This window comes from Apiospora hydei (genome assembly GCF_038363865.1).
Source record: "Apiospora hydei strain CBS 114990 chromosome Unknown utg000009l_segment0_segment0, whole genome shotgun sequence".
Lineage (NCBI taxonomy): Eukaryota > Fungi > Ascomycota > Sordariomycetes > Amphisphaeriales > Apiosporaceae > Apiospora > Apiospora hydei.
Genome location: NW_027117368.1, coordinates 3,858,116 through 3,885,867, shown reverse-complemented (window position 1 = coordinate 3,885,867; position 27,752 = coordinate 3,858,116). Strand labels below are relative to the sequence as shown.

The 27,752-nt window shown below is 53.6% G+C and overlaps 13 protein-coding genes across 13 annotated transcripts; 10 read left to right on the top strand and 3 right to left on the bottom strand.

Annotated features, from left to right (window-relative positions):
* Window positions 1–511: 511 nt before the first annotated feature.
* PG997_013014 (uncharacterized protein) lies at window positions 512–2,963 on the top strand (the record flags this gene model as incomplete). The annotated part of the gene is made up of 9 exons (XM_066817328.1): window positions 512–1,204; window positions 1,263–1,307; window positions 1,371–1,428; window positions 1,485–1,770; window positions 1,830–1,929; window positions 1,983–2,086; window positions 2,144–2,345; window positions 2,411–2,564; window positions 2,653–2,963. The coding sequence occupies 9 exons, from the start codon at window positions 512–514 to the stop codon at window positions 2,961–2,963; spliced, it is 1,953 nt and encodes a 650-aa protein (XP_066663020.1).
* A 379-nt stretch (window positions 2,964–3,342) lies between these two features.
* PG997_013013 (uncharacterized protein) lies at window positions 3,343–4,248 on the bottom strand (the record flags this gene model as incomplete). Its single annotated transcript, XM_066817327.1, has 1 exon — window positions 3,343–4,248. One exon carries the CDS (start codon window positions 4,246–4,248, stop codon window positions 3,343–3,345), a length of 906 nt encoding a protein of 301 aa, XP_066663019.1.
* Window positions 4,249–5,080: 832 nt separating this feature from the next.
* PG997_013012 (Negative regulator of mitosis) lies at window positions 5,081–10,914 on the bottom strand (the record flags this gene model as incomplete). Its single annotated transcript, XM_066817326.1, has 4 exons — window positions 5,081–7,008; window positions 7,089–7,954; window positions 8,073–10,214; window positions 10,397–10,914. The coding sequence occupies 4 exons, from the start codon at window positions 10,912–10,914 to the stop codon at window positions 5,081–5,083; spliced, it is 5,454 nt and encodes a 1,817-aa protein (XP_066663018.1).
* Window positions 10,915–11,413: 499 nt separating this feature from the next.
* On the top strand, window positions 11,414–15,526 carry PG997_013011 (uncharacterized protein; the record flags this gene model as incomplete). The annotated part of the gene is made up of 6 exons (XM_066817325.1): window positions 11,414–11,836; window positions 11,893–12,186; window positions 12,288–12,889; window positions 12,936–13,463; window positions 13,511–14,493; window positions 14,574–15,526. The coding sequence occupies 6 exons, from the start codon at window positions 11,414–11,416 to the stop codon at window positions 15,524–15,526; spliced, it is 3,783 nt and encodes a 1,260-aa protein (XP_066663017.1).
* A 594-nt stretch (window positions 15,527–16,120) lies between these two features.
* PG997_013010 (NUDIX domain-containing protein) lies at window positions 16,121–16,745 on the top strand (the record flags this gene model as incomplete). Its single annotated transcript, XM_066817324.1, has 2 exons — window positions 16,121–16,288; window positions 16,326–16,745. The coding sequence occupies 2 exons, from the start codon at window positions 16,121–16,123 to the stop codon at window positions 16,743–16,745; spliced, it is 588 nt and encodes a 195-aa protein (XP_066663016.1).
* Window positions 16,746–17,519: 774 nt separating this feature from the next.
* On the top strand, window positions 17,520–18,365 carry PG997_013009 (uncharacterized protein; the record flags this gene model as incomplete). The annotated part of the gene is made up of 1 exon (XM_066817323.1): window positions 17,520–18,365. One exon carries the CDS (start codon window positions 17,520–17,522, stop codon window positions 18,363–18,365), a length of 846 nt encoding a protein of 281 aa, XP_066663015.1.
* Window positions 18,366–18,444: 79 nt separating this feature from the next.
* Window positions 18,445–18,864, top strand: PG997_013008 (uncharacterized protein; the record flags this gene model as incomplete). The annotated part of the gene is made up of 1 exon (XM_066817322.1): window positions 18,445–18,864. One exon carries the CDS (start codon window positions 18,445–18,447, stop codon window positions 18,862–18,864), a length of 420 nt encoding a protein of 139 aa, XP_066663014.1.
* Window positions 18,865–19,675: 811 nt separating this feature from the next.
* Window positions 19,676–20,388, top strand: PG997_013007 (uncharacterized protein; the record flags this gene model as incomplete). Its single annotated transcript, XM_066817321.1, has 2 exons — window positions 19,676–19,735; window positions 19,792–20,388. 2 exons carry the CDS (start codon window positions 19,676–19,678, stop codon window positions 20,386–20,388), a joined length of 657 nt encoding a protein of 218 aa, XP_066663013.1.
* Window positions 20,389–20,462: 74 nt separating this feature from the next.
* Window positions 20,463–21,429, top strand: PG997_013006 (uncharacterized protein; the record flags this gene model as incomplete). Its single annotated transcript, XM_066817320.1, has 3 exons — window positions 20,463–20,687; window positions 20,723–20,953; window positions 20,977–21,429. The coding sequence occupies 3 exons, from the start codon at window positions 20,463–20,465 to the stop codon at window positions 21,427–21,429; spliced, it is 909 nt and encodes a 302-aa protein (XP_066663012.1).
* A 970-nt stretch (window positions 21,430–22,399) lies between these two features.
* PG997_013005 (beta-1-6-galactanase) lies at window positions 22,400–23,691 on the top strand (the record flags this gene model as incomplete). The annotated part of the gene is made up of 2 exons (XM_066817319.1): window positions 22,400–22,972; window positions 23,002–23,691. 2 exons carry the CDS (start codon window positions 22,400–22,402, stop codon window positions 23,689–23,691), a joined length of 1,263 nt encoding a protein of 420 aa, XP_066663011.1.
* Window positions 23,692–24,236: 545 nt separating this feature from the next.
* On the top strand, window positions 24,237–25,620 carry PG997_013004 (uncharacterized protein; the record flags this gene model as incomplete). The annotated part of the gene is made up of 3 exons (XM_066817318.1): window positions 24,237–24,310; window positions 24,373–24,733; window positions 24,787–25,620. The coding sequence occupies 3 exons, from the start codon at window positions 24,237–24,239 to the stop codon at window positions 25,618–25,620; spliced, it is 1,269 nt and encodes a 422-aa protein (XP_066663010.1).
* A 29-nt stretch (window positions 25,621–25,649) lies between these two features.
* On the top strand, window positions 25,650–26,279 carry PG997_013003 (CCCH zinc finger domain protein; the record flags this gene model as incomplete). The annotated part of the gene is made up of 1 exon (XM_066817317.1): window positions 25,650–26,279. The coding sequence occupies one exon, from the start codon at window positions 25,650–25,652 to the stop codon at window positions 26,277–26,279; it is 630 nt and encodes a 209-aa protein (XP_066663009.1).
* Window positions 26,280–26,706: 427 nt separating this feature from the next.
* On the bottom strand, window positions 26,707–27,342 carry PG997_013002 (40S ribosomal protein uS10; the record flags this gene model as incomplete). The annotated part of the gene is made up of 4 exons (XM_066817316.1): window positions 26,707–26,791; window positions 26,869–27,077; window positions 27,205–27,223; window positions 27,305–27,342. 4 exons carry the CDS (start codon window positions 27,340–27,342, stop codon window positions 26,707–26,709), a joined length of 351 nt encoding a protein of 116 aa, XP_066663008.1.
* Window positions 27,343–27,752: the final 410 nt, after the last annotated feature.

Sequence of the window (27,752 nt, the reverse complement as noted above, 5' to 3'; positions counted from 1 at the left end):
ATTGATTGACTTTCCTGGTTGATGAAGTCTGCAGGTGCCTAGGCAGTTCCCATTGTCGACATCTGGTGAGTGCTCCGCTGATCTGCCGAATGTGAATGCGCGTGTTTGGGTAGCAACTGATGGAAGGTGCGAAATATGACCAGTCGTTCTAATTGGACGGCTTTCAGTCACACACTAATTTTCTGTTGCACCGGCAATGATTCCATCTGATGCAGGTGCACTTCAAGCATTCAATTGTTCTGGGCTCCAGCCGATGCCTCAGGTGTACCTATCTGTATGTACCTTACCTACCTACCTAGATGTATGCCTCGCCGAGAGAGACCCTTGTTAGTGGCATCAATTTGTTTGCTTCAAGCACGTCTGCCTGTCGCGCCCACCATCGCCGACACACAACTCTCTTGTCACTAGCTTCTTGGGTTGAACTTGAATTTCGAGTCGGCGACGCATACGCCCCGTCGCCAGGAATTTTATTCAAAGTAACACCCATCAGCCCCAAAAATACAGCTTGGCCATGGGCTCCAATGGTAACACCAACGTCGATGGCTACTTGCCTAAGCGCTGGAGAGCTGCGCTTGACTTTGGAACCACCACAACCAGCATTGTCTTTTGCCTTCCATCCGACTCCATTCCGGTCTTGCGAAAAGGGAAGATAGTGCATATTAACAAATGGCCTTGTGAGACACCAGAAGAAGGCGCGAGTCGACTCAAAGCCACCAGCGAGATCCCCTCCGTCATACGCTACGGCCTGACTGATGGCTCTGTCAAGATTGGCTGGGATGCCCTCGCCACTATCAAGAGCCCCCTGTGGAGAAGGAACCCTGGCGTCATCATCGAACGCTTCAAGTTGCTCCTGGACACCAGCGAGAGCACAGCTGGTCTCCGAGCCGAGGTCAGACAGCGCATGGAGGCCTTACAGACTCCCAAGGGAGAAGTCGATATAATTGCCGACTACCTACATCATGTCTTCGCCCATTCGCTTGATTTCATGCGCACCAACTATATGTTGGATGAGCGTGATGACATTGAGCTGATCCTGACGCTACCCAATGCTTGGTCTCCCATGGCCGTGCGAAAGATGTACGGCGCCGTCGACATAGCCTCGCAATCATCAGGGTTGCCTATCGGGCAAATTCGACGAACGGTATCAGAAACAGAAGCTGGCATGGCGTATGTGCGGGAGACAAGCCGGGATGTCGAATTTGAAGTCGGTTACGATCAGTGTTCCTCCTTTACCTCCAGACTGTTACTTACTTGTTGGACAGACAGACGATTGCGTTCTCATGGGTGATATTGGCGGTGGTACTACGGTAAGTAACATTAACAACCCTGTCCATTTGAAGCGCCCTTGAGAGGTAACTGACGATACTTAGGATACTGTCCCATACCGCCTAGGAGCCTCCAGACTTGTTGAACTGGCACCTAGCACAGGTAAACCGTGATCCCCTCTTCAACTTCAATTTCCGTATTGACTTAAAGGTATATAGGAATCTCATGTGGTTCAACGAATCTCGATCAAGGATTCAAAACCCAGTTGACAAAGGATGTCAAGCGCAGCATGCGGCCCGGCCTCAAGCTACACGACAACCCTTCACTGCAGAACAAGATTGATCTGGCTACGTTTGAGTTTGGCAAAGATCACAAGAAGAACATCAAGAAAGGTCAAGTGATTGACCTTTGGGTGCCGTTCAAGTTTCGAGAGGCTCGAAGTATCAATCTGGCCAAATTTGCAGAGGATGACGACGGTGATCTTGGATACTATTGCATCAATGAGTAAGTGATATGATGAGATTCTATCCAAGTGTGTGTATACTAGCTAACATCGGACCCAGACATGAGATCAGATCGATATTCAATGCAGCTTGCAAGCAGGTTTGGGCTCTCCTCAAAGAGCAGTTAGACCAAGTCATTCAACTGGGCCACAAGGTCAAGGTAGGCACCAAGTTGGGGTTTGGTAGTCTCGTTATACCACTAACAATACACAGATGATAGTGCTCGTCGGTGGATTCTCCGAGTCACTTTACCTACGCGAGGTTATTATCTACGAGTGTAGATCTTATGGCGTCGACGTCGTATTTCCTCCCAAATGGTAGGAAGACCTGACGAAATTATCTCCATGGAAGAATCCAAGTTAACTTGACAACAGTCAGTGGGCAGTCGTAGAAGGGGCAATGGTATGGGCCAACAAGGAGCAATACCAAGCGGACAGAATCAGCCGCTACAGTGTTGGTATCAAGAGACACATGGCATACGAACCGCGGAAGCGATATCACAAAGGGATAAAGCCAGATGTCGACGAGTGGGGGCGCAATTATGTTAAAAATTGCTTGGAGTGGGTGATCAAGAAGGTATGTTTTAGCGAAAGCAGACCACTCCAGGGACTTCGCTCATCATATTTGCTTACATTCACCAGGGATCCCTGATATCTGCCAATGGCCTCACCAAGACATACGATCTCCACATATCCGTTGAGGAAGATACCCCGAGAACCATCCTAAGCCAAGCTATCTACATCTCGGAGACAGCTTGTGAAGACAACTATCGCGATAGTGCTCCAGTGAACGCAGGTACGTACGCGTGCCGCGCCCCTGAGTCGGGCCATTTCCTGTTGGCCTTTCCATGCCAATCTGCAAACAAAACTGACCAGAGATTCAGATGCCGAGTTACTGGAAACAGCCGAGTTCTCAATCGAGCTGGAGCCAATACGACATCTGATGACACTCACAAAACTGACCAACGTCAAAAGACGCAAGACGAACAACGGAAAACGAACAGCTGATCGCCTCTACATGATAAATTTCCGACTCAAAATCACCATCAATGACTTGGCCTTGTCCTACAGAATTGAGTGTACAGACTCCCAACAGAAGGCAAAAACCGGCACTCTACCTTTGTCATACATCTTTGAACCGGGCACTGTTCTTAGAAACAGCACTGGAGACGTGCTAGGAGCAGATGGAAGATGAGGAGGATGCTCAGGTTGCAGTAGTCAATGCATCTGGTCAGCATGGACAAAGATTGGTGGCTGCTGATCTTGCTGGTTTGACCAGTCTCGTCCAATGGTAGAGCCAGACACGTCCGAAGGGGTCCATAGTGGACGATTTAAACCTCTGAGATTTGAGATGAGGTTACCATGTTCTGGTACAATTGTTGCTTTGTAGATATAGCTGAAATGGAGACTAGCGATGAACAATCCAGGGTGCTATACTGCTCTGACAACTTTGGTGCCACGTGGGAAGTGGAATATCCCGTGCTTGATCATCCCATACCTCACTACCCGAGACCATGCCGCTGACAATTTTCTTTTCCCATACCTTTCGCTGTCCCCACATCAATGCATCACAGTCAAGGTATGCACGTAGCGAAGCTTGCCCCTTCGACGCGGAACTCGTGGCTGTCGGGGTCCGCGCCGGCGAAGTCGAAGAAGACGTCGACGGCGCCCGTGACCTCGTCGACGACGTAGCGGCGGTTGGTCTGCCGGACGCCCGAGGGCACGCCGACGTCGCAGCGCGGCTGGACGTAGGAGCCGCCCTCGAGCCGGGCGCAGGGGCTGCCCCAGGGCACCTTGACCGACTTGTCGTTGAAGAGGTCGAGGTAGGCGTCGGCGGCGGCCTGGATCGCCTCGCGCGTGTCGCGCTGCGCCTCGGGGATCTCGCCCCAGCTCTCCTGGGAGGCGTACCGCAGCGTCGCGGGCGCGTTGAAGAGCCAGTCGCCCGTGCTCGTCACGATGGTCTCGATCTTGCTGATGGTGGGGGCGGTGCTGTTGGGGGAGAGGCGGATTTGCGTCGCGACGACGTGGGGGGTTCTGGGTGTCGGCGATGACTGAGCGGGGGTTGGTTGGGTTAGTTGCGTGTGATGTCTTCCCATTTCATGTAGGGGGAGGGAGAAAGGGCGACTGAATTCAGGGAGGAGTGGGCAGACCAAGGAGACAAGAAGTAAATGGAAGCAGCGCATACTCAGCTCCGTGTAAGTGGCGCACTGTGTGGTGTCGTGGGTGCTGCGGTTATGGTCGATCTTGAAGGACTGCGAGAGCAGGCCGCTGGCCAGGGTCGCCGTCTTGAAGTTCTGCGTGTAGACGGTGTTGGCGTCGACGCCCTTGAGCGTTTCCAACAGCCCGGCTGCCTGAGCGGCGACGTACGAGTCCGAGATGGACACCAGAGTCGCGCGATCACAAGCGGCGGCGGCAGCAGCGGGTCTTGCTGTGACGGCGCTCGCAAGCGCCGAGATGGCGGCGAAGAGTTGATGCTTCATGGTCAAGTTGGTGCGAGTGATGAGTATGTAGTCAGTGGAGGGCAGGAGGCGGTAGTACCAGTATCCATCAATGGAAGAGGCCGATGGATGAAGATAGAGGAGCCTGGCTGGGTATTAAAGGTCGACAAGGAGCTGATATGCCGCAATTTCGTGACGTTATATGGTCCCTTTATTATTGATCTCCAATGCGGAGGCAATATAACCGGTATTGATACTATATAAAGTCCCGGCAGTAGTAAAAGCTCCATGGTCATGACACGATTGGCGGCTAATATGGAACATGGCTCGGTACCAGGACATATGTCGAAACTCAGTTCACGGTAATCTCGACTTAAGGCTCCGGAAGCCACAGAGCTCCCACATTTGACCATGTGCATTTATTGATTGATTCGAATGGAGGTGATGCTGGAAGCTACCACTGGCTGAGTAGCGAACGGAGTCGACAGTCCTGTCTGGACGCCTCGTGGAGAGCATCCTTGTTGCCAACATGGAATGCGACGAACAGCGGAACAGAGAAATTATAGGGCTTAGACTCCGAGCCTGCGATCAGTATAGAGACGGCCATTCGTAAATCAAGTCCACAGGTCGTGCCGATGGACTAAGTCAATTCTTGGCTACATGTAGATAATTAGCAGCGTGATGATATACATACATAAGTGCACTGCAGCCATGAAAAAGAGTACTCGGGGTGCCTCGAATGATGATATTTGGGAATGCCACTATCGGCATAAAGCAAACATCTTGACATCCCTTTTCGAACTCAATCCATGTCCCGATTGCGGGCTGGGAGTCGGTTTGCACTATTCGCCACTTTCCCTGCCGGCAAGCCAAATCATACCCTTGAGGCTTTCCACGACGCTATCCCTGAGCCAGCTCTCGCCGATCCATTCGTGATTATTTTCGCCCATCCTTGTGTGAGACCCTGCGCTAGAATGTTCTTGTCCGTTTGTACTTTCCGCGCTCTGCCATCTACCCATTCAAACAAGGCCCTCAGGGCAAGCAGGTCATCTCGGCGGCCGTTTCGCACCGCCTCTTCCAGCATGAGCCTGGCGTCAACTACACTTCCATTGCTAAGTCCAACATCGGGACCGCCGACCCCGGTATCCAGAACAATGCCGCGTTCGGCATGGGTGAGTCGCCTCAGACTTCCTACAGCAGTGAACAACCACTCAAGGGGTTGGCTGATCTCTTCGACTTGAGAGCCGCCTCCCGGCGCCTGGCGACCTAACGCCAGCATGGTGGCCGAGAATGGACTACCGCCGGCAGGCCGGCGCCTGAGGTGCAGAACCTGGTTCAGTGCAAACTTGTCTCGAAGATCCTTGCCTTGCCCACCAGTAAAATCAAGGTCCATGTTCCAATACTCGGGACTCGTCGTACTCACGCTGGCAATGTCGTCGAGTGGGGGCAGTAGGCACGGTGTGGTTCGTGCCTCCTCCGGGCGGCCATCCTTAAACCTGATACGGATCGGAACGCCGACAGGAGTATCAGTGGCTACGTCCTTGGTAACAAGACAGCGGGGGTCGGTCGCCAGAACCCAGAAATGGCGGAAAGCCTGCAAATGACTCTTATTGTCTTGCACTTGATCTGGGAAGACGGGGTAGAAGGCCACTAGTAGGGAGGCAATCGCAAGGTTGGAGTTGCTGAAGGTTTGAGTACCACAACCTAATGAAAGCACACCCATAGCCATGTGGATCGCCATGTGCGAACCAAATGTTGTTTCCGCGTCGTTCCGACCATGAAGAGACCGTAGAATGCGAAGAACCTTGATGTCGCAAGTGCCAGCCATTACGGCCGCGGTTGATAGTGCAACAACATCGAGACACATGCGTCCAGTCACTTGGACAGCGCGTTCGTCAAAGTTGGCCTTGTGCGGTGTAGAGCGACATAGACCGTAATAACGATACAAGTAGTTGAGCAAAAGATCACGCACAACCGGATCGCCTGATCCAGCATACCGAAGACCAATCGCAAAACACAGACCGGCCAGGATTGTCAGGAACGGGAGATGTGTGGAGTTTAGCGGGCCACGTCCTGGGCCGTTGAAAGGTTGGGTCGGGGGGCTGACCCTTGACTGGTAACGAGCCGGTAGATTCTTCCGTATCCAATCATGGGTTGGCTTGATTTCAGACCACAGTATCAGATGTTTTGCTAACGTTCGTAGGAGAAGAAGGTCTGGTCGAATGTAATCAAACTGCAACATGGCGTCAGGTACGTCGATCTTGCGAGCAACGATGTGATCCTCCGACTTCATATAGATCAAAGTTATCGCGACAATAGCAGCTGCGCTCGACCGGTCGAGGATGTGGACCAGCTCGACCTTTTTCGACGTAGATGCCAGCATGAGGAGTTGTTCCGTAATGCGCATGTCGTGTAGCCCTTTGAGATCACTTCCTTTGCCAAGGTTGATGAACCCAAGGGCGAAACCGGCGGCTAGACGGTAGCATTCACTACGCAGAGGTTCTTCCTCATCGCCGGTCTCTATGTGTGATATCTCCGACATCATGATTTCACTCATACGGCGATGTTGGCTACTGCAGTAGAGCAGTCCGATGCCCATGATGCCAGTAGTCTGGGTCAACGGAGACAAGTTCAGCTCAGCAGCACCACGTGGCAACATCCGAGTGACATGTACGGACAAAAGGCGAGTGATGAGGGAGTCCATTGTTCCGATGTACGAGGCAGCAAGACCAAGTAGTAGACCAATCGAGGTCATGGTATGCTTGGGGGTAAGGTATTTAAAGGCAACCCATTTAGCCACGCCTTTGAGATGGCCATTAAGACCCAGAGCTAGCAGGAATCCTGCGTGGCGGTTGTTCAAGTCGTTACCCGGCTTGTTATACAGGATCCAAGATGTGTCGATCCCTTTGGCTTGCCGTGAGATGGACAGGCCACCTGCAACCCCGAGTGGAAAAAGGCCCAAGCGATCTTCTCCTCCGTGAAAAGAGTCTTGTCGACCCCGACGGTCTGATTCGTCGGCGTGACAGTACAGTTGAGCACAAACCCATTGATGTGGAATTTCTGAGTCAGCAAGGGAAAACGTAGACCGTAGTTCATCAGCCCCCGGCCAGCTGGGATTGACAATGTGTTGGTGGCAAGCCTTGTGACAAGATCTTTCTGCTGTTCCAGGTAGAACGCATCCGACCACCCGGACTGGGGGTCAAGGCGAATTGCTCTAGGCTTGGTTGTTGTGAGCATAATCCTGGTCTCGTCTAATCTGCGATCATCTTTGAATATCGCCCGAATGACCGCCTGCTTGTCGCTTTCAGCAACATCGTCTGTCGGCGCATCATTGAAGTCCATGACATTCTGACATAGAGAACTAAAGTCCCAAGATGCGAGGTGAGAAGATGTCAGAAGATTGGTAGAGTTCAAGCGCTGTTGATTCGTTATTGTGAGTACCGAGCCCACGTCGCTACGGTCCACAAGAGCCAGCAGCTCCTTTGGCCATCCCGGTGGTGGGCGTGCCTGACACTGCGCAATGGCATCTTGGAGAGGGACAAGAACCGCCTCCGGCAACGACTCTAGGAGAGTATGTGTGATACCGCTGTTGTGCATGGCTTCGACAAACCCCATTGGCGAGTCGCCTTTCAGCTTGAGATGATAAAAAGTCGATCGAACATCTTGATACGCGGCAAGATGTCTGTCGACATGTTTGAAGTCATGGCCGGCAAAGTCCGGTCGAGGGTCGAGTCTTTCATCAGGTTGCCTTGAATCCAGTCAAATATGTTCCAGATCGGTGGTTCGGGTGGGAGAATGGCGATTTCCGTAATGTCATTGGAGGTATCCGCAAAGTCCAAAGGCATCTCGAGGTCGTAGATATTGACCCATTGGGACCATTTGAGCCACTTCGCGATTTGGAGAACGATTGCCCGGAGGTCACTGGGACCGGGGACACTATCGCTGGGGTGGTAATGTCTAGCTTCTGCTCTTCCAGTAGCAAATGAAGTGCAACGAGGGCGTTCTGTGCTTGCTTTGACCTGTTTGAATCACTAAATCCCGGAGAAGTTGCGAGATAACCGCCTGGCCCACAAGCAGCTTGACCAAGATCTGTGGCCATGAATGATTGAGCATGCTTCAAATGCGAGGAGAAAAAGGCCATCTCTTGTTCTCTCCCTTGGCTAGGTTTGAACAGGGCCATACTCGAATCGTCTCTCTCCAAGACCCATTTCCAGGCTGTGTGTTCCATCCAGTGGGGGTGTGTTGCGAAATTAGGCGCTTCGATAGTATTCATGACATCCCAGTCGCTCAAGTCAACATGAACTCCGCTGCTTGATCTCAGATGGCCTCGCCTGCGCCGGTGACTAGGCCGGGTCACATGGGATGACCTAGGAAACTCAGTCGCACCCAGTGCGAGGAAAATAGTGGTCAGCAGTATAACGAAGGCCGACCACTCAATATCGGTTGCATCTATACACTCATGCTGCATCCATTTCATGACTTGCCACCAGCCAGGCAGCAATTTGTCGCCTTCGTCTGGACCTAGGCCTATGCGAAGAATTTCCAGGGCCTTTGCAACCTGTGGGCTTGCAGGCCGTAATTGAATGCGAATTTGATGGAGCTGTTGGCTTTCACCGTCGACGATATCCACGGTCCCGTTCAGCTTGGAATGACGGAAAGCTGCAATTTCCCCAAGAGGAGGCACTATCGACCGCCTCAAGCCAACATCTCGTTTGGCTTCACTACCTCGGTAACCAAGACTGCGAATATTCGCAAGAGACAGCTTTGGCGGTAGCTCCAGAGGGGTGAATTGCCTCCCAGGTGCCTCGAGGCTAAGTACACGCTGGCCATTGCCGGCATCGGACAGGACCAATATCATGGCAGTGGGACCGTCCACTATCTTGCACGAATCGACGACATTTTGGGCTTTCTGAGAATGTAGAAAGTTGATGTCAATTGCCTTCGGTTTACGGGACGATTTCGGTTCCATATGGACTTGGACATTGAGAGTGAGCAACTGTAGACGCTTCTCCATCGGATCTTGTATACCAATCAGAACCTGGCGACGCTGGCGATCATCTGCGCAATGCCACGGCCCAGACATGCAAAACACGTTGCATTGGGTTCTCGCTGGCTGTTTCGAAAGAGAATACCGAACATTTGAATTCTCGACAGGGACCGAATGAATCTTCAAAAGTCGCATTTCTTGGGCCAGACCATCAAAGTCATGGTCATCAAGACCCATATTGTGGAAGCCTTCGAAGTCTCCACCGGATCGCAGTTCTTCTAGCAGGTCATCAACAGGGGCTTCTAAAAAGCTGCCCATTGTGCTCTGCGTGACCGTGCCGCTGAAACTAACGCTGGGGAAGGCCCCGCTGGTCCGAGGAGGTCTGTGGCTTCCGTGTGACGTCTCTCTTCGGGTCCCTGTAGCATTTGCAACCTGGGCTTGTTCGCCAAAGGCTGTCCTGTCCTGTGACGCCGACAGATCGGCTCTAGCAAGCATAGAGCTCACTCGGCGAGAAGCACGACGTCCAATGCCAGACTCCTTGTCCAGTCCAAGGGATGATTCGAATTTTTCGATGGCCCGATCTGTCTTGTCTTGCTTCTCACTCTTTCGAGTTCTCTTTCGAGGAAGCGGGGCGCCAAAGCTGTCATTGAAGCTTGCCTGAACTGGCGACGTGACGCCGCTTGGGTGGCCTGGCTGCATGGAGCTTCTTCGACGGTCTTTTGGCTTCTTGGGAGTTTTGGAAGCCCGGAACGGGTCTTCGTTGTGGATGTAGGTAAACCGCCAAACACTATACATGCTCGTCTCCCTGTTGATAGTAACTGCAAGAACCAACTGATCTGAATCGTGCGGGTCACGCCCCGTGTTGGGCAGTTGAATCTCCTCGAGGTGAAGTATCTCCTCGGCCTTGTCTAAGAAATCAGGAGATCGACTGGAACTCCTGCGGCTTTTTGGCTTTGCGGAGCGATCAGATTGTGTGACAACTAGGCCGAGTTCGAGGAGAGGGTCAACCAGGGACACCAGCCTGGGCCAATGGGAGTCGTTAATCTCAGATGGCAACTCCCACAGGTTGTCCATCGTCGTGCTACTCAGCCGCAATGGCAAGGCTTTTGGCCTACCGAGGGTTTCGGTAGTAAATGTTGTTTGTGACGATGTCCTCATGGAGGCAGGGGAAGATTGGGGTGAAATGAAAGAGTTAGGAGGTACGCGCGGGAAAGTGACACTGGCGGCGATTCCGACCTCATTACGCTGCTTCCTTTGTATGATGACACCTTGGGAGCCGCAACGGCAGACTCGACCTCGAAAGGCATATGAACGACATGGCTTGTCCCATCCAGGAAATATATATGTGCCTGTGTTTTCAGAAACACCACCAGAGCCTTCGAAAGGGGTCGTCCATCGATGCTCAGTCTTTGTTTTGGGCCATGGGGATATTCTTGCTTCGGGGACTCTTCCGACGTGGGAAAATAGGTCAACAGTGCTTGCGTTACGGGCTCCTTGTCTAGCTTGAATCCAAAGCATTTGCGAAATATGTTCCCCCTCGACCAGACGACAGCCTCCTGGGTGACCAGCAGCTCGTCTTCTCTCACATCGTCGCCATCGTGGTTCACCGCGATCTCCCAGCTGTAGTCGGAAGCTGTGGCGGTTTCTGGGAGGAGCTGCTCTTGAATGGCATAGCGAAGGGCGGTCGGCTCGTGCAGCCCGAGGGATGTCACCGAAGCCATGTCGACTGTGGGGGCTGCTCCATGGAGGAAGGCCAAGTATCAAGCTGTCTGGGTCGTAAAATCAGATTGGTCGTTCAATTTCGTAGCATCGTCAATCGTTTACGTAAAGGTCTGCAGTTCCGTCTGCGTCGTAGCTTCGGGTTTGGCTCTCCTGCTCCAAGTAACGCGACTTTGCGCTGAGGACGTGATTGATAAAGTTTATGGAGGGGCATTGAGCTCCGGATCAAGATCTACCAGTACCGTATGCGCTACTGTGCACACCGCCTATCTGGGGTGGCAGAGGTGCCTCTAGCGCACGGGTATAGGCCATTCCACACTGTGCGAGCGACGCTCGGTCACTGACGTAGCCTCGGGTCAGTCACCGCATAGCTCGATAGCTAGCAGCTACCTGTAGCTTCACAAACAAGTCCCCAGCCACAACACCATTCACTTGTCAACGGAATACCGGTGCTTACGAGTTTGTCTCTACCATGCCAATTCACAGGCCAAGCTGCCTATCATGACAGACGAATCGCCCAGTACGGGCAAAAGCAAAAACATCGATTACGACAGTGATGCCTCGGTCTCCAGCCCCGAACTTGTGAGGATCGATCCCAGACCGGTAGAGGACGAGGAAGAGGACGAGGAGGCTGCGCCTACGACCGAATCCGACCGCCACCAAATAACAGGCGATGATGGTGGCGATCTGCCCGCTGCCGATGCTAGCGAAGATGAGGAGGACGAGGAGGTTGGGGCAGATGATGATTCCGACGGCGAGGAAGTTGAGGAGGACTCCGACGATGACGAAGAAGACGACGAGCCGAAGCTGAAATATGCCCGGCTCACACAGCACCTAAATGCCGTCTATAGGAATGGCGACATGACGAGTGCATTTCTTGTCGCTGGAGACAAGATGCTCGTTGGCACGCATAATGGCAATATGGTAAGGACCGAGGCGCTTCTTCCCAGTTATGCGCCGTCGCACTAACTCGTCGTCAGAATGTAGTGCAACTCCCCATGTTCCAATCGATACGCGTATACCATGCACACGAGTCATCCGTGACGGGTGTGTCGATATCGCCGTTTCCGCCGCCGCTACCCCCGACGACACTGAAATCAGAGGTCGCCAATCGAGCTGTTTCGCAGGCCATAGCCGGTTATCGTGCGCCATCGCAGCATTCGGAGAGGACTGGATCGGCTGGTTCTCAGCGAAGGCCACGAGACTCCGTACAACAGCTGCCGAATATACCTTCGAACAATATCTTCATTGCGACATCCTCCATGGATGGCAATGTATGTGTGCAATCCCTGATTGACATGACTGATGTCTCACTCCGGAACTTCGCCCGGCCAGTTCAGGCAGTGGCGCTTTCACCAGACTATAAAAATGACAGGACCTATGTTTCGGGAGGAAAAGCAGGGAGCCTTGTTCTGACGACAAACCCCCTCGAGCCCGCAGCACATCCACGACTGTTGGCACTGCTGCGGCGACGGCTTCAGGCTGGCTTGGCAGTGTGGGACTGGGAGCCAACACCGGCAAAGACACTATCCTACATTCTGGAGAAGGAACAATCAGCAATATCAAGTGGTCCCTGTCAGGAAAGTACTTGGCTTGGCTAAATGAGCACGGTGTCAAAATCATGCGGACAAAGATGCATCTAGACAGCGCAGATTCAGAAGACGCCTGGAAGCGTGTTGGCCATGTTGACCGTCCACAGACTGATGAATGGGAAGAGATGGCAGGTGTGTGGAAAGGGCGTGCTGAGTGGATAGACGAGCAAGCCGTGGAAAATGACGAAGATGGCAAGGAGGCAGAGGCCTCGTCGGCAGCCGCAAACAAGTTGAAGCAGACAGCTTTGAAGGCGAATAAGAATATTGAACGGCTGTTGGTTGGATGGGGCGGTACAATCTGGATCATCCATATCCATCCAGGCCGGATGGGAGTGGGCAAATATGCCGGCGAAAGATCCGTTGGCCACGCAGAAATTGCGAAGAAGTAAGTAAACCCAACTATATACTTGAGTATTGCTAACCATCCCTAGGTTACGTATGGATTGCATCATCTCCGGCTTGTCCTTATACACTCCAACCCAACTTCTTGTTTTGGCATATTGCAAGCCAGACCAAGATGAGGAGGAAGATGACGTTAAGAAACACGTCAAAGGTCATCAAGCGCAACTGTCAACTACATCTAGCGGTAGCGAGCCCTCCGGGGGCAGGAGGCGACGCCAGAATGCGTTGGCACCAGAGTTGAGGTTGATTGATTTACAATCCCAAGCTGAAGTAGACAAAGACAGTCTAACTGTCAGTCAATTCGGGTCTTTGACGTCCAACGACTACCACTTGGGCGTTCTGCCGGCCGGGAACGCGGCGTCTGTGGTAGCATCGCGTGGTGTGTTGGATGCAATGGCTGGCTTTGGTTCGGAAATGTGGAATGCGGCCATCAACCCAAGATCACTTTTCAGTTCCGGTGCCAGCATCCGGAGCAATCCCAGTAATGATAACGCTTCGGGGACACAAGCGGCCAGCACTATCGGCAGTGGTCGTGCGCGCGCCATGCCCCGCAGACTGTGCACCCGAATCTTGTGAAGCCCGGTTCCAAGATCTTCATACACAGCCCCTTTGACTGTATCCTGGCGACCAAGCGAGACCTTGGTGACCATCTGGAATGGTTACTTCAACAGCAAAGGTATGAAGATGCCTGGACTCTATTGGACGAACATCCCGAGATCATGGTCGCTTCTTCAGAAATGTCACCAGAATTTGTCCCTCCTGCACTTGAAAGGAAATCCACAAGTGATGACTTCTTCGAGGATACATCGTCTGTGATAGAGTCACAGGTTCGAGCCCAGAACTCATCCGCAGAAAAGGAGAAACGCCGGATAGGGGAGTTGTGGCTACAGGAAATCGTTGAAACCCGCGATTGGGTTCAAGCAGGCAAGGTCGCCGCCAAAGTCTTGAACACGGCAGATCGATGGGAGAAATGGATCTTCAACTTTGCAGGCGCCAAGAAGTTTGATGAAATCGTCAACTTCATCCCTACGGAGCCAATGCGACCGCCAATTCCTGGTACTGCTTATGAGATCATTCTTGGTCATTATATTCAGAACGACAAGCCTCACTTTAAAGAATTGGTGGATCGGTGGAACCCAGATCTCTATGATATTCAAACCATCACTACTGCTCTGGAGAACCAACTACGATACCGAGACGTCAGAGAGGACAGCATTGAAGATGGGGAAAAGGGCCGGGACTGGAGAATTGTGATGGAGTCTTTAGCCCATCTTCAAGAGTTGAACGGGCGACACCGGGAAGCACTACGACACTACATCAAGCTTCAAGATGCGGACTCGGTCATGCGGTTGATAAGAGACAACCACTTGGCCGACGCTGTCACCGACGATGTGCACAGTTTCATTGCGCTTAGGGTGCCCGAATCTCAGCTTTCGCAGATGACACTATCCGAGATAGATGAAGCAACATCAGAAGCCATCACACTTCTTGTGGATGAGGCCCAACGTGGCTTAATCAAGCCAGATATTGTGGTGCAGCAGCTGGAGAAGAAGGAGCTCACCCGCTATCTCTTCTTTTATCTTCGCGGTTTGTGGAAGGCTTACCGCGAGCGGCCCGTCGACGAGACAGTGTCGCTTGCAGATGACTTTGCGGATCTTGCAGTGCAGCTTTCGCCGAATTCGACCGGGTTCTGCTGATGGATTTCCTGAAAGTGTCCACAAGTTACGCATTCGAGACAGCTGCCCAGGAGTGCGAGGGCCACAACTATATCCCAGAACTGGTCTATCTCTATTCCAAAACGGGCCAGATGAAACGCGCACTCTATCTCATCATCGACAGGCTTGGGGATGTCTCGCAGGCAATTGCGTTTGCAAAAGAGCAGGGTGATCCGGATCTGTGGGAGGACCTTCTCAACTATAGTATGGACAAGCCTCAATTCATCCAGGGGTTGCTCGAAGAGGTTGGGACCTCAATCGACCCGATCACTCTTGTCCGGCGTATACCTGAAGGGCTGGAGATTCCTGGGTTACGAGAAGGTCTGAAGCACATCATGAAGGAACACGAAATACAGTACAGTATCTCGTCGGGTGTAGCACGTGTCCTCCGCTCCGAAGTTGCAGCCGCGCAGAACATGCTTCGCATGGGTCAGCGTAAAGGAATCAAATTCGACGTCAAGGTCAAGACTCAAGATCATGTCGACGTCCAGGTCAAGGAAGTAGCAACTCTCGTGGGTGGTGTAAGCGGGACCGAAACCCCTACCGCATCAGACAATGTGGAAGCAGCTGTGGAAACGCGACAGCTCGAGCACGATCACCGAGCTGCGAAACCCGGACACTGTTCTCGTTGCCACGAGCCATTCACCGAGTTCGAGATCGAAACCCTCGTCGGGTTTGCTTGTGGTCATGTTTTCCACGTCAGCCACCTTCTCGAACAACTGCACCCCGGCGAGACCCCGGATCCCGGTCTAGTAGGGATTGACGATGAAGAAGACCGCACGAGCAACGGGCGTTTCGTTCGTAGGAAGGTGACGCACGCAAGACTCCTTAGGGATAAGATTGAGGCCGGCTGCCCAGTATGCAGCGATCGGGGCGATGTTGTCGACGGCGCGGTGGTGGCATAGCGAATTTGTACGAGCAATCATTGCATTGAATGGCGTTTGGCGATGGACAACGGGTGCTTTTGAAGATTGTAAGTTCAATACCTCACGCGACGTAGGTTAGCTTGGGACGTTACATAAGCATATCATGATATACCATATTATTGCATTTTGGAATAATCCACTTCATTATGAGGATATCTTCTTCCTTTCCAATTGACATGTGTGGCTTCCTCGTGATTTCGATACAATATGCTGTCAAGGAATGACGCCTTGAAGTTGGTGGCTGTAATCCCCGCCAAGGTGGGGCCATCGAGCTGGCATCCACTGGGGGAATCCACGACCTGGAGCCTGGAGGCACCTGGAGGGTCGTTCAGGTAAAGAGTAGGCAAATAGGTAACAACCATTACTTGTTGCAAACACGTTGCCCTCTTTCATCTGATTGTCGTTTGCGAACTGGAGAGCTACGAAACCGAGTGACCCAAACTTACGATCATTTTCCTATTTATGCTTTCGTTTCCTCGCCTTCCTTCAGCTATTAAGCGGCTACCAGCTCTGACATCATCGCTCAAACCAGCAACCGGTACAACACCAATACAACAACTGCGTACCTTCAGCATGTCTCAAAAGACGCAAGAGCCCGTCGTGAACAAGCTCACGGAGCTGGCCACACAGGATGCCAAATGGATCACCCTCAAGAGGATCGACTACACAGACCAGACGGGCAAGGACCGCACCTGGGAGGTCGCAACGCGCAAAACCCGGGGCAAGGCCGGCGTCGACGCCGTGGCCATGGGGGAATGTCCTGCTGCATCCGTCCAAGCCGCCCTCGACTCTGGTCGTGATCCAGTACCGCCCGCCTCTGGACGCGTACACGGTCGAGTGGCCGGCGGGGCTGATTGACGCCGACGAGACGGCCGAGGAGGCCGCCGTGCGCGAGTTCAAGGAGGAGACGGGCTACGACTGCAAGCTCGTCAGCATGTCACCCGTCCAGGCCGCCGACCCGGGCATGAGCGACGCCAACATGAAGATGGCCATGGTCGAGGTGCAGCTTGGTGAGAGCGACGAGCTGCCGGAGCAGCGCCTCGATGATGGCGAGCACATCCAGCGCGTCGTCATCCCGCTCGCCGAGTTCTACGACCGCCTCGTCGAGTACTCCAAGAAGGACCGCTTCATTGTCGCGGCCAAGCTGTTCCACTTCGCGCACGGCATGCGCTTTGCGCAGACGCAGAAGTACATGTGAAACCTGGTCATTGGGTGATACGAATAGACCGGGAACTACCAGCAACGGAAAGGAAGACATTTGGAGTTGGTTCACATGGCCACTTGAGTGGTTACTGCTTCGGCCATCACGAGCTTTTCGCATCGAGACATAGGTCAAAAAAACTCAAATAAACAAATCATATGGACTATAGCTGGCGACGGCTTGGCGATAACATGAGTTTGCGTGAAGAATACGAACTGGTATATTTACTGTGTCCCCTTCATCTATTCGTGTCTGCGGTGAATTGTAATGGCGCAGAATTATGAGTTCCAAGACTCAAGAGAATCAAATGTAATAATATTCCAGCGCTATTGATATGATAGCCGTCTTAACTAAGAAATTGTCTCAAACGGCGCAGTCGGAATGATTGGGGTGAGGCCATCGTGGCGCATGCTAAACCTGTATTCCTAAATTATACTGTGGTTCCGCCAAGTCGGTAGTACAGCCCCAAATGTGCGTCATGAGTTCGCTGGGAAGGTCCCACGTCAGCCTGCATATAAGCCTAATACGGCACAGCAAGCTTGCAAGGCGGCGTACACAGCCTACATGCGGAACCGCCTAGTTTGCTGGTAGTGTCTTCCTGAGCCATGCAGACCCATGATTGATCAAAGCCTCGTCTAATAAAGGCAGCAGGCAATTATGCATATATAGATGTAGGTATGCAACCCGAACGGTTCCTTTAGGAATTTTGCAGCATCAATTTGAACTTCCTGGTTCTTCATTACTTGTAAGCTACAAATCATTTCACCTGAGATGCCTCTCGATTTGCAGCAATCGATTGCGGCTAGCATTGAACTCGACAACTTTCAACTCTCGTACAGGCCGGGAGATGTCATTACCGGCAACGTCGTGCGGATCCAATTAGACCAACCTGACGAGGTGGTGGTGACCCTCCAGTTCTGGGCTCGGGTGAAGACCCGGATAGCCGAAAGCCAGAGCAACGGCCCCAATGGCACCAATTCAACCCGGTATTATGAAGGGGAATCGACCCTCTTCAATATCGCCGAGACCCTTTACCAGGGCCGGGCCTTCGAGGGAAAGAACGTTTGGCCCTTTACTGTGACCATCCCGGATACGCATCTGCCTCCGCGGCCAGCGGCAGGCAATACTCTGCCGCCGAGCCATTACTTGCGGGATGAACATCTTGCTCATATGAGGCAGCGGCGCAAATATCTCTACGTCAAATATGTTATGGAGGCCGACGTCCGAAGCCTCACCAAGAAGGGCAAGTCTGCGATGGCCGTGTTACCCCTCAACATAAGGACTCCATCTTCGCCCACGCCCATTCGAGACTTCGCCACTCGCGCAATGGCCACAGAGGAAACTGTCAGAACACTGCATTTGCTCCCCGAGTACGCCAACGAGAGCCTATCCATTCGCCAGCACATGCGAAGCGTCTTCAAGCGGTCCAAGATTCCCCATTACAGTTTCGCCATCGTGGTCGAGTTCCCCACGGTCATCCAGCTGGAGCACCCGACTCAATACCGTTCAAGATCAGGGGCATCGTGCGAACCGGAGAGAACGAAACGACGAGCGCCGTGGCCGAAAAGCCGCCGGACATCCACCTCGTCTCGGGCCAAGTGTACCTGCGGAGTGTAACGAACACCGACGGCCTGGATGCATATAGCTACAAGCTGAGTGGCGTGTCGGAGGGCCGATGGAACCATCACCCCTCATCATGCGCACCGACTTCCTCGACGTCAACGGGAAGCAGTTCGTCGTCCCCATGGAGGGCAAGCATGAACACGCGTGGATTGACATTGGCACGGCCGTGAGCCTGGGGGTGTCGACGCGAGGCGTGCAGGAGTCAGGGCTTTTCAGAACGTTCCAATTGCCGCTGTTCCCGTCGTTTCACAGCCAGCACGTGCAACACGTTCACCAGATCAAATGGGAGTTGACCTTTGCCTGTGCAGGCAAGAAATTCGAAATTGGGGGAAGCACCCGGTTCGCATTATGGGTCCGAGTCAAGAGCGCGAGCAACAGATCATGGACATCATCGGCCCGGATGGGATCCAGGGAGCTCACAGGGCTTGGGCGAACGGCAATGTTGACAATCCAATACTCGCACTTGGAATGCCGTAAGCATCAGCCCAGCTGAACTGGACGACGTATATGTCTGGCGGTCCAAGAGTGCGCTGAATAAGGACAGAGCCCTAGCGCCGTCCCAGCCAACACCAGCCTCCATGCGCCAATGCATTTGTGTTGACCTGCACGAAGAGGGCTAAAGACTGGTAAAGGGGGAAAAGTCTGGGCCTGGACTGAAGGAAAGTCCACCTGCAGATGTTTTATACATCCTAAGCCGAGATGTTTGGGTTGACGCAGCCAATAAGTTCGGCCAATCTAGAGTTCCGCGCCTTAGCCCGGGGCGCGGAAATGGATCGCTGGCGGGCTGAGCCTACAAAGCCGGCGCCAAGCCACGGCATTACCACATAAGATCCGCCAAGCCCACAGCAAGTCTGGGGAATCGTGGGGTTCAACTGCATTTCGATTACCCAAGAGTAACAAGAAATGCTGTGTGACCTTGGATAGAAGACATCCAAAATCCCAAGGGCAATCCCTCTTACCGTCTTACCGTCTAACGTCCATGGTTAGTGCAAGTCTGGCTACTATCCGGTTCCCCGCGACTAACCGGTTATGCTTTGTCTGGAAAGGGCAGTTCGTCATAGCGGCTTGATAAGCTTTCAACGCCGCCTCCAACCGAGCCGGTATCATAAGAACAATGAGCGCCCACGAGACGTGGGGGTGGGCGGTGGAAATTAAGAAGGAATTGAAATTAATTGATGGATACGGGGTTTCAAGAACTCAGTTTCTCTTTCTTAGAATCAGTCCATGTTATAACAGACAGCTCTATTGAGTTGAGGGGACATCTTCCATCGTATCCGCAAAGAGAGACAAGTCCCTGAACTGCAATGCTCTCTGTCAGTCTCGTCACTGCCCTCCTGGGCGCGGCGGCAGCTTTTGTGACATATGTAAGTTGTTGGAGCGTCTGTGCGTTTGCCAGGGCTTCATATCTAACCGCCTACAGGTTGTAACGATTGTTGTCTATCGCCTTTACTTCCACCCGCTATCCAAGTATCCCGGTCCGTTCTGGGCCAAGATCACCGACGCGTACCAACTCTACCACGCCTGGAAGGGCGACCGACACCTGGAGTTCTGGCGCAACCACGAAAAGTACGGCAAGATCGTCCGCTTCGGGCCCAACTGCCTCTCCTTCAACTCCAACACGGCCCTCAAGACCATCTACGGCTTCAAGTCCAACGTGCGCAAGGCCGAGTTCTATGACGCCTTTGTCCACCCGGCCCCCAACACGCACAATGCCCGCGACAAGACGCTCCACGCGCGCAAGCGCCGCGTCCTGTCCCACGGCTTCTCCGACAGCGCCATGAAGGAGATGGAGCGTTATGTGCTGGCCAACGTGCGCTCGTTCTGTGACCAGATCGGTGTGGGGGCGGGTGATAACCAAAAGGGTTGGACGCCGGCCAAGAACATGGCTGACTGGTGCAACTACCTGGCCATGGATATCCTCGGAGACCTTTGCTTCGGCAAGGCGTTCCACATGCTGGAGAGATCCGATAACCGCTATGCTCTGAGCTGGTCTCGCTCGCGACGACTCGCCATCTGATTGTAGGTCTTCCTCTTGCCTTGTCTGTGGCTGCCAATGTATGAGATGTTCTAACATGCGCGCAGTGTGGTACAATGCCCATTGTTGGCAAGCTGGGTTTCGACAAGGTCCTCTTTAGCAAGATTGCGGCTGGCCGAGCCAAGTACATGGCATACAGCAAAGCGCAGCTGACCGAACGCACGAAGCTCGGCGACGAGACCGACCGACGGGACTTCTTCTATTACCTCTTGAGAGCACGCGACCCCGAGACAGGAGTTGGCTTCACGACGCCGGAACTGTGGGGGCGAGTCCAACTTGCTGTAAGTGCATACTTACCCAATGAGAAGCAAATCAGGCAATTCAACTTACACGCGCTACTAGCATCATTGCTGGATCGGATACCACATCGACGGCTATGGCGGCGACCTTCTTCTACCTCGTACGCAATGCCGCGGCGCTTCAGAAGGCAACGGCAGAGGTTCGCGGCGTGTTCAGCGACGTAGAGGAGATCACCCAAGGCGCGGGTCTAAATTCGTGCACCTACCTCCGCGCTTGCGTCGACGAGGCCATGCGCATGTCCCCATCCGTCGGCGGCATTCCTCCCGCGAGGTGCTGCTGGGCGGCATCACCATCGACGGCGAGCATATCCCCGAGGGCACCGTCGTGGGGACTCCGCACTACACCATCCACCACAACGGGTCGTACTACCCCGATCCGTTCACGTACACGCCCGAGCGCTGGATCACGGGATCGCACAAGAGCCAAGATGGCGAGCGTGTTATCACTGCGTCCGAGGTGGAAGTGGCGCAGAGCGCTTTCTGCCCCTTTTCCATCGGACCCCGTGGCTGTATCGGAAAGGGCCTTGCGTACCAGGAGATGATGACGACACTAGCTCGCACGCTGTACCTGTACGATATTCGCAAGGCGCCCGGCGTCGTTGACCCGGGTGAGGGTAACCCGCGGAACGAGTATGGTCGCCATCGTGTGCAGGAGTTCCAGCTGATCGATCAGTTTACGAGTTTGAAGGACGGTCCTATAATTGAGTTCAGGAAGCGCGTTTGAGTCGGGGCGAATGGGTGGTGGCTGGTTTGTAGCCTCAAGGGGGTTGGGCGTTCGGTGGCTTTTTGGGGGGCACTGTTCAAAATGAAATTGAGCTGGCGCTTTATCCAATATATATACAATTTCTAGTTGACAGATATTAAATTTGAAGTATGATCAAAGAGACATCCCGGTGGTTATATTCTGTGTCTACTTTCCCGTGTGCAATGGGCGAAAACGCTGTATCGAGATGATAGACTTGGGCACTTAGTCGATAAGGCGTGCTACTCCATCCCCGACTTCCAACGAGTACCGGCGAATACCGGCATCTGGACTCCGGAACGCTGCGGGCCGAACGCGCTAATCAGGCAGGTACACTGTCAGGTCATCAGAACAAGATGGCCACCAAGACAGTAGTATCGTAACATTGCCCTGGCAATCATGCTTGCTAGTCTTCAGGAAGTTGGAGATGCGGGGAACGAACAATCTGCCGGGATGAAGTCAACATAGGCTGCGGGGAAGACGGTCCCTCTCCAAATGCATGGCTGGTATGGAGCCATGTCGTATTCTGGTCTTACAAGATCTTGGTCTCAAATCAAACAATTTCCACTAATCAGACAGAACACCCACTCGTCTGCTCCCCTGACAGATAAGGTGCCCCAGTCTGATGCGGCCTTGGCTTGCTCCGTATAGCATAAACTACCAAGGCCGTTTGGGGTAGCGGTGCCGAACCGGTTCGTGGTGTTGCATGGGTACGCTCGGTAGGTGACGTGCTGACCGAATATTCACCAGCACATGTGACGAGAAAACATGGGGAAGCCCTCGCCTCGGTATATCCCGCCCTTCTGGGCCTTCGTCACCGTGGTTGGCGGGAAGGGGTGAGTGCGCAACGACGTAGTGAGGAGGCGGACGATATAAGAAATTCATCGCCTGTCTTCCTGGAAAGGTGCTATCTGCCCCATACGCGCATACCGTCTAAGCCTACGTTGCCGCAATGAAGTCGATCCTCCAAGCCCCTTTCCTTCACTTGCTTGCTGCAAGCAGCGGCTTCCTCGCGCAGACTGCCGAGTCGAGAACTCTTCCGAGACAAAATGGCTGGCCCTTTGCTCCCTTCGTCACTTCTGGTCGTGATATCAAGGACACGCAAGGACAAAATGTCGTCTACGCCGGTGCGAACTGGCCAGGGGCTGGTGAAGTCATGATTCCCGAGGGCCTTCAATACCAGTCGGTCGAGACTATCGTGTCGAAGATGAAGAGCATTGGAATGAACGCAATTCGTCTCACCTTTGCAATCGAATTGATTGACCAGATCTACGCAAATGATGGCGTTGATGTACCCCTTTCAACCGCCTTCACCGAAGCCCTCGGTGCTGAGGACGGCACTATCATCTTAGACCAGGTCCTCGCCAATAACCCGTCCTTCACTGAAAGCACGACCCGGCTGGAGGTTTACGATGCAATCGCGGCCGAATGCGCAAAGCAGGAGATCTTCGTCCACCTGGACAACCACATGTCGAGGGGCGCTTGGTGCTGCAACACCGAAGACGGGAACTCGTGGTTCAACGATGTGGATTTCAATGTCGAGAACTGGACGAGGGGCTGGCGTACATGGCCGAGCACGGCAAGTCCTGGCCGGCGCTGGTCTCGATCGCCCTGCGCAACGAGCTGCGCAGCCCCGACAGCAACCCGGCGCTGAAGGAGAGCTCCTACAACTGGCAGGACTGGTACAAGTACATCCAGCAAGGCACCGAGGCCGTCCACGCGGCCAACCCGGACCTGCTCATCTTCCTGTCGGGCCTCAACTTCGACACGACTATGACCCCCGTCGTCCGGGGCACGGCCCTGACGCCCGGCAGCGGGATGTTCGACCTCGCCGACTTCAACGGGTACGCGGACAAGCTCGTGCTGGAGCTGCACAACTACGACAACAACGCCAACGACTGCGCGGCGCTCCAGGGCGGGCTGCACAACAACGGGTACCAGGCCATGAGCCCCGGAGAGGCGACCACGGTCAACGTCTTCCCCGTGCTGCTGACCGAGTTTGGGTTTAACATGAACGCGACCGAGTGGCAGCGCACCTGCGCGACGTGCCTGGCGGACTACATGCTGAAGCTCAGGTCCGGCTGGTTCATCTGGGTGCTGGCGGGAAGCTACTACGTCCGTGATGGCACCCAGGACTACGAGGAGACTTGGGGCTTGCTCAACCACGATTGGTCGGATTGGCGCAGCCCCGAGTACGTCGAGGGAGGACTTATTCCGTTGATTGAAGGGACTGCGTCGCCATAGCTGGATCATGTAATGGCTTGGTACGATAGCCGGTGTAGTAGACCATGGTTGGATTAGGAAATACAATAATGAAAAGGCAGCGATATGATCCCCTATTGCTAGATGAGCATGAACAATCTACTGATTTTGGGGTTTAAGTGACCTGTTTTGTGTAGCGAAATGATTGGTAAGTTATAGATAGTCCAGTATATGATACAACCAATTTTTACTATTAGCATCTCATTCGGGGCCATTTCCAGGTCGATCTAAAGTGACAGGTAGGATCAGATCAGAGTGTGACAGAGATGTTGGATTGGTGCTGTTGGTGAACTTCATGTACATACAGGACAGGAGGTGAGGTACCTAATGCAATAAGTGTGGCTGAACGTTTATGCGCTACCGAGAGCTTGAGCTTGGGAATTCCAGGAGGTAATGTGGGTCGCGCATTGTTCTCGCGTCGTAGGCGTCGATTTATGCAAGGCTGTGTGGAAGGCTGCCGTTTTCTTGGAAGAATCAATCGACAACCAGTTCAGCCTGGAGAGACTTGAAGTTCTATTGTTCTTGCAATGGCACCATTGTGCAAGTTCTACCAACAGGGAAACTGCCGCAATGGAAGTAAGTTTAATTCCACAAACCCTCTGTCAAACCCACGTTTCTCTGCCCTAGGCTGGCTAGCTACCACCGCAACCAATTCGGTCCCAGAGCGCCAACATCATACAACTCTGCGATTGGCATGAACCTCACTGACACAATGTTCTCTCTACCAGCCAGTTGTCGCTTCGAGCACCCGGGTGCTTCGTCGAACCCATTCGGAGGCGCGAGCAGCAACCGTTTCGGCGCCCTGAGCTCAGGCGGAGGAGGAAGCAGCAATGGCCCCAACAAGTACAAGATCACCAAGGAAGCAATCAAGACCGATCTGGCAGACGAACGGCCGACATGGATAATGTCAGCATACGGCCCTGGCAAGGACGCCCCCGACCAGCTCTTCGGCGGCTACCCCCGCGAACAAAGCTTCGAGGAGCTACGACTGCATGTCCAAAGCAGCGCGAATCCGCAACAAGCTGTACGTTTTTCTTATAATACTGTAGCCATACTGTAACTGACACGCAAAACCAGCTTCAAGATGTCAATGCGCTGTACCAACAAGCAGAACAGCAAATCGCTACGACCCTGAACAACGTCGACCAAGCCATACAATTCCTCTTGGAATCAGAAACCCGACACCCGAACCGAAACGACATTTGCGCCCAGAATTCGCAGCAGGGCGGAGCAACCGGCGCCTTTGCCGTGGGCGCGAACCAAGCAGGCGGCTTTGGCTCAGCACCCGCAGCTAGCCAGAACCCCTTCTCAACAGGTCAGAGCCAGTCAAACCCGTTCGGCGGGGGCGCTGCTGCTGCTCCTGCATCTACAGGCGCATTCGGGCAGCCATCATCACTGGGACAGAAGCCCAATCCATTTGGATCTACGGCATTCGGACAGCCATCTCAGCTAGGATCTACTGGAACCTCTGCGTTTGGCGGCGGCTCAGGCGGCTCGGCATTTGGACAACCATCACAGATTGGTGGTTCGGGCGGTTCTGCGTTCGGACAACCTTCACAGCTAGGAGCTACAGGGGGCTCTGCATTCGGAGCACCATCGGCATTAGGGGGAACAGGAGCGTCTGCATTCGGGCAACCGTCCCAGCTAGGAAGCGCAGGTGGTTCGGCATTCGGGCAGCCTTCGCAATTAGGAAGCACAGCCCCATCAGCTTTTGGTCAGCCATCCCAGTTAGGGGCGACAGGCGGTTCAGCGTTTGGTCAAACATCAGCTTTAGGAGCAAAGCCTAACCCATTTGGCGCACCATCTGGTGGCTCTGGCTTTGCTCAGGCCGCACAGCAGACTACGAGTGCTTTCGGCCAGACTGCTGCGCTTGGACAAAAGCCCAATCCGTTCAGGGGCACCAGCTGCTAGCCCCTTTGGCGCGACGGCGCAGACTCAGAATGCGGCACCCGCAGCAAATCCGTTCGGACAGCCTGCCCAACCGAGTAGTGGGGCGTTCGGACAGCCTGCCGCTACCAATCCATTCGGCAGCGCTCCGAACCCGCCGGCGGACTCCGCAATGGATACGACAGGCCCAGCAGCCTCAGCGGGAACAGCGGCACCCGCCAATCCTTTCCGGTCAGCCAATGTCGAATGGAACTGGCCCTCAAGCCGCAAACCCCTTTGGTCAACCGCAACTCGGAAACGCCGGCGCGGCCCCAGCAGCAGGAGCAGCCGCCGCCGCGAAGGGTGCACCTGGCAACCCCTACGCACCCAACAGCACCAAACAACACCCGCCATATGATTCGTACGCCAACCGCGTGGGCGCCAAGCTTGTTCGGTTCAAAGGGCAGCCGGTCATGTACAAAGACGACGCCACCCCTGGCCTGCGTCTTCCCGACGGTAGCTTCCGTAAGATCTGGTTTCCTAACGGCCCGCCGGCTTACTACCGCGGCACTGAGCCTGACGATCCGGCCACCTATACCGATGCAGTCAAGAAGGCCTACGCAGATATGCATGCCAATGGGCGCTTCCTGGGAGCGATGCCCGATGTGCCGCCCCTGAGGGAAGACTGCGTTTGGGATTTTTGAGGGGGGGGATCTAAGAAAAGAGAATGAGGTTACGATTGTGTATCATCAAGGGCGTCGTCATGCATTACCGACCGGCGTTAGGGGCAGACTTGGCAAGCGGTTACGTGTGCATTTGTGGTTTATATACCCGATCTAAGGTCTTTGATGAATAGATTCAGACCTATCAATTTTGTCAATACTGGTTTCTTCTTGACGGCGGAAGCTTTGCAGAACTGTAATCCATGCAAGTAGTCTCTACGGTCTCACTGTCATCATTCACATTGCATATTGGGCATATTTGGTATTTTGATTCAGCTTTGCATTCATCTCATTGAACAAAGAGTCTATAGGCAGGGGTAAGATTTGGTGGTTAGACCAATTTTCTCCCCTGACGGATTTCACTCCGTTGGCCTCAAAACCTCGAACTTGCGACAAGTGAGTAACCAATTTAAGCAGCGATGGTGACCTCAACCTCAACACCGGCCTCGATGTTGACGATGATCTGCTTGACAACCTCGGTAGGGGCAGTCAGGCTGTAATTCTTGTTAGCGCCAGAGCTCCGTTTAGAGACAAGATCTATGGAACATCTGAAGGTAAGAAGGAAACGTACTCGATGAGACGCTTGTGGAGGCGCATCTCGTAGGTGTCCCAGGTCTTGGAACCCTCACCGCAAGGGGTCTTACGGGTGGTGACCTTCAGGTTCTTAGTGGGGAGGCGGACGGGGCCCTTGACGCGCAGGTCCTTGGACTTGGCGCGCTCGAGGAGCTCAGTGCAGACCTTCTCGATGGAGGCACACTTGCGGGAAGTGAGGGTGATGCGCTGTTGGAGATCCGAGTTAGCAAAATTGCGCCGTCTAGGTGCCCGTGTCGGAGCTATCGCAAATCGGTGGGATCGCGCGACTGCTGTCCGGCTGGTAGCATCAGGCAGTGAATGGGTTTCGACATACGATGCGGTGGGTCTTGGCGCTACAGAGAGGATATATTGTCAGTATGGTGATCTGTCTGTCGATGCGACTCGTCGCAACTTCCACAGGGAATTTCACTTACGCCTCGCCGAGATCCTTATCAGCCTTGTTGTAAGACATCTTGAATGAATTGGTGGATGAGAGACTGCTGGGAGAAGCTGAATAAAAGAGGTATGATGATTGCTACCTTCCGACTCGAACGATTTGCGTTACGGTTACGTGAGAAGGTGCCGAACAAAAATTGCTATGGTTGATGGGATCGCGAAAGGAAGGGAAGACTTTCTGCAACTTTTCGAACATTTCGACACTTGAATGTGGGGTGGATTTTTGCGTGGGTTGAGGGTTATCGATTATGGGGCAGTCAGCCAATCAAAGGGCAGGATCTGGCATGGGTGGGAGCTGACCAGCCGCTAAGCCCTTCCAGGCCTCAACATTGGGCAAGCTGACGGGGATCCACTGTTTTGGGCGGGCTCCTCCTTGATTGAGGTCTTAGTTAGAGTCACTCGGCCAAGTAGCAATGGATGCATCAT